The sequence below is a fragment of the Trifolium pratense genome, linkage group LG5 (genome assembly GCF_020283565.1).
Source record: "Trifolium pratense cultivar HEN17-A07 linkage group LG5, ARS_RC_1.1, whole genome shotgun sequence".
In the NCBI taxonomy this organism is placed as follows: domain Eukaryota; kingdom Viridiplantae; phylum Streptophyta; class Magnoliopsida; order Fabales; family Fabaceae; genus Trifolium; species Trifolium pratense.
Genome location: NC_060063.1, coordinates 11,825,464 through 11,835,210, shown reverse-complemented (window position 1 = coordinate 11,835,210; position 9,747 = coordinate 11,825,464). Strand labels below are relative to the sequence as shown.

The 9,747-nt window shown below is 33.1% G+C and overlaps 1 protein-coding gene across 1 annotated transcript; it reads right to left on the bottom strand.

The window, feature by feature from the left end:
- Positions 1-365: 365 nt before the first annotated feature.
- LOC123885007 (RNA-binding KH domain-containing protein PEPPER-like) lies at positions 366-6,825 on the bottom strand. The gene is made up of 6 exons (XM_045934239.1): positions 6,338-6,825; positions 5,320-5,572; positions 4,444-4,592; positions 2,889-3,143; positions 2,084-2,275; positions 366-1,078 (listed from the first exon to the last, which is right to left on the bottom strand). The coding sequence occupies exons 1-6, from the start codon at positions 6,701-6,703 to the stop codon at positions 875-877; spliced, it is 1,419 nt and encodes a 472-aa protein (XP_045790195.1). The 5' UTR covers positions 6,704-6,825; the 3' UTR covers positions 366-874.
- Positions 6,826-9,747: the final 2,922 nt, after the last annotated feature.

Genomic DNA, 9,747 nt, shown 5'->3' with positions numbered 1-9,747 from the left:
CGCCTACATACATAGGATATTATAAGAAGTGAACATCTCTCTTAGCAGCGTGGAGAAAGAATAGGAAAGGTAATTTCACTAGATTTCTTCAAACCTGCGTGTACAACTAGTTCCATGGTGCACTGTCCCAAAAAAAAAAAACACTAGCTCCATGGTGCAGTACTGCAGTATATTGGGACCGGATCCTCTCCGGTGACATGAGAGGTCCAGTGAAATCCCCATCATCCAAAATAAAGATTTTAATATTAAAAGAGGAGAGATAGTGTATTTAAGGGTCAGGATGAGCACATGAGAAAAATTTCACCGGAGGGAATCCTTTCCCGCAGTATATTATATAACACCAAATATGACCACTGATGGAATAATGCCAAGAAAGTATCAATATTAGGTATTGCAAACAACAGAATAATCAAACATCCAGATGTTAGAACAGTAAAAAAGAAAAATCCACATGTTAGACAACAAAATCGTTAAAATGCCTAATATATCGCTACATTTTCTACTAAAATTTCCAACTATTTGCTACCTCAAAATTATCCACCATACAAGATATCACATAACACATGTCTTTTTAGGGAGGCTTAAGAATACATTCAAAATCATCTCCAACATAAGTGTTAGAAACACTCACTCTAACGCTCTCTTTCCAGTGTTCTTTCTTTTATCGGATGAAATTCATGCAAATCTTTACCACTTTACTTGGGATCTATTCCTAGAATGGTTAGACCTACATGAATTTTGAACCAATAAGAGTGTTAGAGAGTATTATGGTGAGTGTTGCTAGCATTGCATCTCTCTCCCCAATAAGACCCATTTAGAAATAAACTAGTCCAAATGGAGTGCCTTCAAGGCCTTTGACTAAAGAGATACAGACTTAAAGCCTGAAAGTACTGTAGTCTCCTAAACCAGATGATCCATAACCTGTGTATGATTGTGAGGACAATGAAGAGCGCGATGTATTGCCCAACTGAGAGTATGAAGATTGAGAATATGACGACCTAGGACCCACATCTATTCTGCCTGCATCCAACCTCCCGTAGCTGTTGGCAACAGGTTCTCTGTGATTGCTTATAACCTCCTGCAACACAGAAATAAGTTTGTTAGCAAAAGCAAAATTAATCAATTGTTTCAATAGGAATTATACCATCTACTAACTTGCAAACAAAATAGTCATATTGAAAGATGTTCAGTTGCATATATACGTAGAACAAACGGAAATCTCGAAATAATCTTTTATTTCTTAGATGAATAAGGGATGGTTGGTGAAACTTTAGTTACAACCCTTATATTGCACCACCAATTGAAATTTGAGTAACCAGTCAAGTTAGTTTTCCAAAGTTATTCCCATCAGGCCATCACCAGATTAATCTTTTAACTTTACTCACCAAACTAGCTCTTATAAGATCTAAAATTGCACTATGTTAAAAGTTCTGTCACCAAATTATTCTCTCAAAAATCAAGGATCAATTTGCCAACATTTTATATCTTTGATGAATTGATTTGGTGACATTGTTTTGAAGGACTAATGTAGTGACGTATTTAACTTTGAAGGACCAACTTGAGTTTAATCGTTAAAAATCTAGGTAGTACAGTATAGGTTTTTATCCAAGATGAGGATAACGATATCAGCGTTGTAGATGGCAGACGATCCATGGCAGAGAGCCAAAATCCCACAATAACAGCATTTTGTGGCGCCACAATAGCAGATTATGGCAGAAAAAACAGCCATACCAGCTGATATTTACCATATCAGAGAGGCCTAAATCCACCACCGATATCCGCCATGGCTGATATTCAATAGAACTGAACAATATTAAGCAATAATTAACGTGATTACAGCATTTTAGCAAGTGCAGCATCAACAGCAACAAAATGAGCAACTGGGGAAGAGACGTGTGAAGAAAAAAACTCCCCATGCATTAATACCAAGTATAACTTTATCCATTGAAAAAATATGATAACTTTGTCCAAGTATGCAATATATGTATGCAAAACAAATAAATAATTAAATATATTTGGCATAACCAGGATCCAGAAACTATAACTTCCTTTTCAGAAGAAATGGCCATCTGAAGTCTCCTACCTGAATCAATTGCTGAGCCGTTTGAACCTGGGATGAGGTTCCTTTTATTTCCACAACAATTTCATCAGGCACCCTGCTCTCCTGCACAGTCAATATGGCTCCACTAGTGCGACGAATATAATCTATATTAGTCCCTTGAATGCCAATGATGTCCTCTGCATAGGATAGCGGTATTTGCATTGTTTGGATTACCTAATAAAAGAAACATTTAGGGAAGATGGCAGTACAATGAATATCAACGAAAGAGACTAAACAATACTTCACAGTATGAGAAAACATTTAAATATTTTTAGCTCACTGCATAAGTTGAAAACATGCAGTATATATGTCAATTTTTAAATTTACATGGATAATAACTTGGCCTTGGGCCAGATCATCATGTGAACATTGTACAGGAAGAAAAGCAGACAAATTCATGTCATTTGGAATCCCAAGTTCAGACCAATAAATTGTTTAAAATAATGCCTAATAAGAACCCGAAAGATAATTGTAACTGTCAAAAACCAACTGTCCTAAAAAAATAAACTGTTATATGAAAACTCGTACATAGTTTCACACTACAAGAAACATTTCAGCTCACCCATTTGGGCTTAAATCAACTTTTATCCCAAAATATTATGGCTTTGCTCGGAAATGCTATTATATCTAAAGTAATATATAGATTATTTCGCAATGTTTGGTAAAATTTGGCAAACAAAGAAGCAATAAATGGTATAACACTCAGTTTAAAGGAAATTTCACGTAAAGCAATACATAGAAAAAATGCCAGTTCAACCAAAACATGCAAGTGGTTGAGATAACTTACCGTAGTAACAATAGGAGCACCAACACGACTAAGAGTTGAAGAACGAACACCAGAAAGAGAAGAATCTTGACCATAGAGAGACATAGTGGAGGAAGGGAGTAAGTCCAAATGACTTTCACGGTCAGCGAAGATAGAATCCCTTTTTGTTGGAAGAGGAATATCAGAAAACATGCTAGTTTGTGAAGTGGTATGCAGCGACAGCTTGTCGGACCAGGTCTCTGGTTGACGATCTTGTTGTGGGATAGATGCATTGTACTAAAAAAACAGAGAGAAAACTCATATAATAATGTAAATACAAAGCGAAAATCAGAAGACAACATAATTTTCATTTTCTCAAGGGATATTAATCTCGTTAACAAAACAAAGTAGTGTTCCTACACACAAATCTAGTGTTTGGAGATAGATTAGGATAGGACAACATATGTTTTATGGTCTATGTTCTATGTCTAGTGCATATCAAAATTAGAACAAAGCAAGACACAACTCACAAGGTAAAAACAAAATGGCCATTTTAGTTAAACTAAAAAGGATGAAATAAAAGAAAGGTAGAAAGCAGAACAAAACAAGTTGTCCTTATCTGTTTTGTCTGTATCACAAACACTACCAAAAAATAAAAGGCAAAATATATAGTAAAACAATATATATATATATATATATATATATATATATAAAAGGTCCCTGATTCATACTTAACAAGGACATGGATGGGTACATTGATCTCTAAAAGAAACATGTAAGAAGTCCATGAAATATGCAACCGTGCAACATTTTATCCTTCTGTCATTTTGGCTTTGTTACATTTAACAGATATATGCCCTTTGCATGTTAATTTTCATACATGGATGTGACATTGCCAACATAGAAGTAATCTTGAAATACTAAGATAGTTTTGGTGAATAAATGTGCTTCCTGTAATAATTCATAATGCTGGAATGGATATGATGGCATTTTCTGTATCTTTGTTGTTATATCACAAGATTTATTTTGTTTTTTTATCCACAATAACTTTGAAGGTACATTTATTTATTTTCTGTGTCTTGATTACTTTCTTGAGGACTGAGGTACATTTGATTTCGGTTACGGAATGAATGTGTTAGGATTAGAAGTTGACTTTTAACATTAACACAGCTTGGCATTTGTGATAAGTTGAAATGATGTTTCCAAAGTTAACATTTTGCATGGGAGATAAGTGTAAGCAAGCAAAATTGAACATAAGTGTAAAATGCAACCTAGCGTGTGAACATAAGTGTAAAATGCAAAATTGACGAAAGGGCAAACTGTCTTAGAGTTGCATTTTCAGGGACCTCGTAACATTTTCTTTTAAGAGACTAATGTGTCCTAAGTTTTTGTCAGGTATCAGTTTGTGACTTTAATCAAGTGAAAATTTAGCAGAAAAGAACATTGAAAGGACTAATATTCTTTTGCAGAGAAGCTACTCAATCTAAAATCTCAAAGCATATCTTAACTGGAAACTCCCTTGAAAGACAGGTCATCAGAACATCAAAAGAGAGGCCACTAACAAAATCCTATGAGGAAAATTAATAAACGGGCTTACAGTTTTCTCATATAGGGGAAGAATGCTGTGATCAACCAAAAACTTCCTCAGATGGCCAATCACGGCTTCAAGAGCTTTAAGGACCTTCGAGGTTTCTCCCTGCAGGTCTACAATCCTCTCATCCGCAGTAGCAAAATATTGAATCTCGTCTTCATGAAAATAATTTGGCATTGGCATTAAAATAATTATTCAAGATTAAATTGCTGCATCTATTACAGTATCTATTGCGTCACAGCCTTAGATAAATGATGTTTATTGTTATGAGTTATGCATAATTAATAATTACTGATGACTGTGTCTTTTTTCCATGATTCTTGAGTAGTGTTGATGATAAATGTCACTTATTTAGCATGTTAGTTTTTTATTGCAGATAACTTGTGTTGTATCTACCATTTTAGCAGACAGCACTAACAATCCACTATACAGCTATAGAATTTTTGAGGTCATCCGCGAACATTTAATTTATCCAGGATTGATTATTATGCTTCACATATGATTTATATATAAGAGAATCCACAATAATCAACACTTCCTCCGTCCTTTTTTAGAAGCACTCATTGCTTATTATATATTTACGAAAAGGGTTTTGTGTAATTAATGTGTACATTTTGTGTATAACTATTACCGAATTACCCTTTGTGTATAGATGTATTCAATATTGACTTTTCATATTTCAAAGCAAATTAATAGTATTAACTAGGGTTATGTTTGGAAAAAAATAATAAATACATCTAGTAATTTGAAATGGAGCTTATATTTGGGGACAATTGTTTTTCTCAATAGTAGCTTATAATTAAGGACAGAGGGATTCAGTGCCACTAATAATTACAGGAAACATCATATAAGTATAATTGGATAACATGACAGGAAGCATACCTCCAGACAATACTCTAACAGAAGCACCAGAACTCTCCTGTATGGATCTGATTAGTGATCCTTGCTTTCCAATCAAACTGATAGCCTGTGTTGATGCCACCAATAATCGGATGGAACAAAATGTAAGCCCAGCAGATCCTTTAATCTCACTGTCAGTTTCGGATAATCCAGAGACGCGTTTGAATATCCTTAATACAGCATCCATTGCAGGTGAAATAGCTGCCTCTAGCTCTTCCTTCCCTGATATAAGTATCTATAAGAAAAAATAACCACATTAAACACAAAAAGGAAATAGGTAGGCACATTTGAATGGAGGATTTTGGAAAACACTATATTAGGATAGCAAATACCAGGATGACTGTTATTCTAACTTTATATATACATATTAAATAATTGATACTAGACAAGGCATATACACGCTGATATAACCTACCTAAGGGTACTCATCCATGAAAAACATCCAAAAGACAGTATAACATAAATCAACTAACCTATAGGGTCAATTTGATTTGCAATAGGTAAGTAGTACTAGTCTACTAGACATAACACCACAGAACAACACAAACTTTAAACTATTGAACAAATCATTCTGTACTATGTTTGGTGGACAGAAGGTTATTTTAGTATTTTAGACAGCTTGTAGTCATGTGGTTGAGCGAGGACAAAAAAATAAGTTATTGACAAGTCCGAACAATTTTAAAATCAAACACAATATAACTGAAGTTGTCCTATCCGGTCCTTAACTTCTATTTTAAACCCTAAAATCTAAGGAAGCAAAACAATTTGCTAAGCATATAATATAACACATAGATTTATGCATAAACCCTAGATTCTAAGGAATCAATGGCAAGAACGTAAAGCCATGCCACATACACTAAACACAGTTATCACAAAAATTGAAGAACAATGAAAAAACTCAAAACCTAAACAAGTTTCGATCCATTAAAAACCCTAAAAAAAAAAATTTTTAAAAATTAACAAGTTTCGATCCAAATTGAACAAAATAATTGAGACTTACAATTCGATCAGGAGTACCAGGAGCGGCATCAAGAACACGAATACGAGCTTTCGTTTCATCACAAAGCTTCTTGATGAGTTCTCCTTTGCGACCAATGATGCCACCAACTTTAGCAACAGGAACTATCAAACGAAACACGCAGTCTCCAGGCCAACCAGACCATCTCTTCTCCGGCGGAGTAATAACGGCGGCGGCGGTGTCTGTTTCGGTTTCGGTTAGGGTATCGGGATCCTGAGTCGATTCGTTGGCGGTTGGAGATGTGTTGGCTTCGGCGGTGGTGAGTGATTGGGTGGCGGAGGGATTTTCTGGTAAGAGGGAGTTTGTTGCGGTGGCGGTTCCGTTTTGTGGTGTTTGAGCGGTGGCCATAAGGTGACGTGTTTTTTGAGTATAGGGCGGGTGAGATGAAAGTAACTGGAGTGAGTGAGTATGCAACTGTCTACAGTACTAAATCTTGTTTGTGTTGTTTAGGAAACTTTGTGCACGTGTTCACAGCATGATGATGTATATATATATATATATGGAGAAAAAATAGTGACGAATTTATTTTTTTGACAATAGTGAAGAAATTAAATGTTTTTGTCTTTAAAAAAAAATTTGGTTTTTAAATTATGGCTCGTTTGGATTAGCTTACGCAAAATAATTTATATAAATAAATAAGTTTTAAACATTATTAGAAGGTTGTCGAGGTAATTTATGAAAAGATAACTTAAAAAAATATAGTTTTCGTTAGTGAAAATTTATAAATTAACATAAAACCTTATTTATTTGCATAAGCGAAAAATTAAATTACTCCAAACAGGTCTTATATCTACTTCTTATATTTCTAGATATCGTTTAGCCTAACTTTATTTCCTCTTTTTTCTGTTAAAAGTAAGAAGTTGAGCCTAACAATTTTTAAAAGCTCTATTGAGAAAAAATAATTTCTATATTTTAAGAAAAATTATAATATATTATCGAACATATCTTTTAACTGTATTATACTAATTAAAAAAAATAACTTTTAGGGTGTGTTTGGTTCTCAAGAGAATTTGTGAAAAGAGAAATAGGTGTGAGAGAATATGAGAAGAGAGGAATAGATTTGAGGTATTGTTTGGTATAAGAAAAAGACAAAAGAAACTAAGAAGAGAGAAGTGTGACAATTTTGTAAAATGACAAATAAGCTCTTAACTAAAAAAGTATTTTATAAAAGTATCAATTTTTAAAGAAAAAATATAAGGTTAATTATGGAAGAATGCAAATTAAGTCAATCTCTCCCCATTTTCTTCGCTAATGTGGGAAGCTATGAAGCCCCGATACGTGACATGATACCGATACAATACGACGCCGATACAGAAAAATTTGCAAAATTCTCGATCCGATATGGCCGCGATACATTATTTAAAAATTAAATTCAAAATTATATATATATATATATATATATATATATATATATATATATATATATAGGGGAGGGATCAAATTACACCGGTGTAACATTTGAGTAATGTTACACCGCTCAATAACGCTTTAACGAATACAAATTTTACAAAATCCACCGTTGGATTGAAAACTTATATCGTATAGATCATCTATGTTGAATTGTATAAAAATCTAAAATCGTTTGATATGTTTTTGAGATAAATCAAGATTAACGGTATTCAATAAAAATGCATAAACCATTAATCTTCATCAGTCTCAATAACATATCAAACGATTTTAGATTTTTGTAAAATTTAACATGGATGATCTATACGATATAAGCTTTCAATCCAACGGTGGATTTTGTAAAATTTGTATTCGTTAAAGCGTTATTGAGCGGTGTAACATTACTCAAATGTTACACCGGTGTAATTTGATCCCTCCCATATATATATATATATTACTCAAATTAACATTCAAATTACTCAAATTACTAAAATCGATATTGATAAAAAATTAACATTCAAATTACTCAAATTGAGCAAACAAGTAACAATTACATATCTTCAGTTAAGTACTATCCAAAAAGGGAGTGAGATGGGTAACTTAACTGGTTAATTAGTTGAATTAAGAGTTAAGGAGTTGGAGATTCAGGGTTCAAGTCATGATAAGGAGAAAAACCAACATAACAATATAATATAGTAACAATTTGCTTATAAAAAAAAATACGTACTACCCAAATACATAGTTGGTAATATCATACTCTAACATTCAATACTTATGAGAAAACACAAATTGTATCAGTCTCCTTTCCTACGTTTTCATCATCAAAGAGCATTAATTGTCCGATACTTTTCCGATACGCGTATCGGAGAAGTATACGAGTATACGACACGTATCAATTATATTTTTTTAAAAAAATAATATTAATTTCCGATACTTTTCCGATATGTGTATCAGAGAGTATCGGTATCGAGTACGTATCAGATACGATACTTCGTCATTTTTGGAGTATCGGGACTTCACAAGTGGGAAGAGTGTAAAAATCAATGGGGCCCACTCTATTCTTTCTCTCTTTAGCATTTCTTACCCCAACCAAGCAAGAGAAGCACATGTTTCTATGCTATTTCTCTCTCCCATAATTCTCTCGTCTCTAACTCTATTGTTCCAAACACACTGTTAACCTTGTTTTAAATTAAAAAAAATATAATTATCAAACAACTTTAATTTTAATTTTAAAGCTGTTACTTCTAGTTTTATGGTTAAAATAACCTATACACCTAAAAAAAGTTGGGTCAAACAGTACGCTAATCTAATTCTACATCTTTCTTTTTGGATCTCAACTTCTACTTCTTTCTAATACTCCTTTCAGTTCTTATTATAAGATAAATTTGATTTTTTAGATTCATTATAAAACTAATGTATCTAGACTATAATATGTCCAGATACATTAGTTTTACAATTAATCTAAAAATGAAAACTTCTCTTATAACCAGAGGGAGTATAATAAAATGAATTACTACAAAAAATTATTAATTTATGGTTGATGTCTCCTTTCAATCATAAATTAATGTTTGAAATTATGGTTGATTAATGCCTACTTTCAACAATAATTAAATATGTATTGCGTCTCTTGTTTAGTGCTCCTTTTAACAATGTTTAAATTTGTATCGTGCCTCTTGTGTAGTGCCTCCTTTCAATAGTATTTAAATTTGTATCACTCCTCCTGTTCAGTGTCTCCTTTCAAAATGATAACAAAATAGTTTAATGGAGAAAACTTTCATGTATTAATTATACTATATGAGATAAGCTTGTTTTCTTTTAACAATAAAAAATCAATTACACCATTTTTCTGTAAGTTATTCTTCTTTTTCTTGTCCTATGCATATTTGGGCTGGCAGTCGCAATTTCGCCATTTGAGTTTATCACCATCTTACCAAAAACCAATAGGTGTATATATTTTCAAACCCAAGGGGCTTCGAAGAGCCTGTTCATCGGAAATGGTGGTTTAT

Bases quoted from the DNA above. Each gene is read 5' to 3' on its own strand.
- LOC123885007 (XM_045934239.1), bottom strand. From the start codon at position 6,703: ATGGCCACCGCTCAAACACCACAAAACGGAACCGCCACCGCAACAAAC. The intron at 4,593-5,319 runs GTATGCTTCCTG...ATTTTCATGAAG, and splicing joins TGTTAGAGTATTGTCTGGAG to ACGAGATTCAATATTTTGCT. The intron at 1,079-2,083 runs GTAGGAGACTTC...TCTGTGTTGCAG, and splicing joins CGGCTCAGCAATTGATTCAG to GAGGTTATAAGCAATCACAG.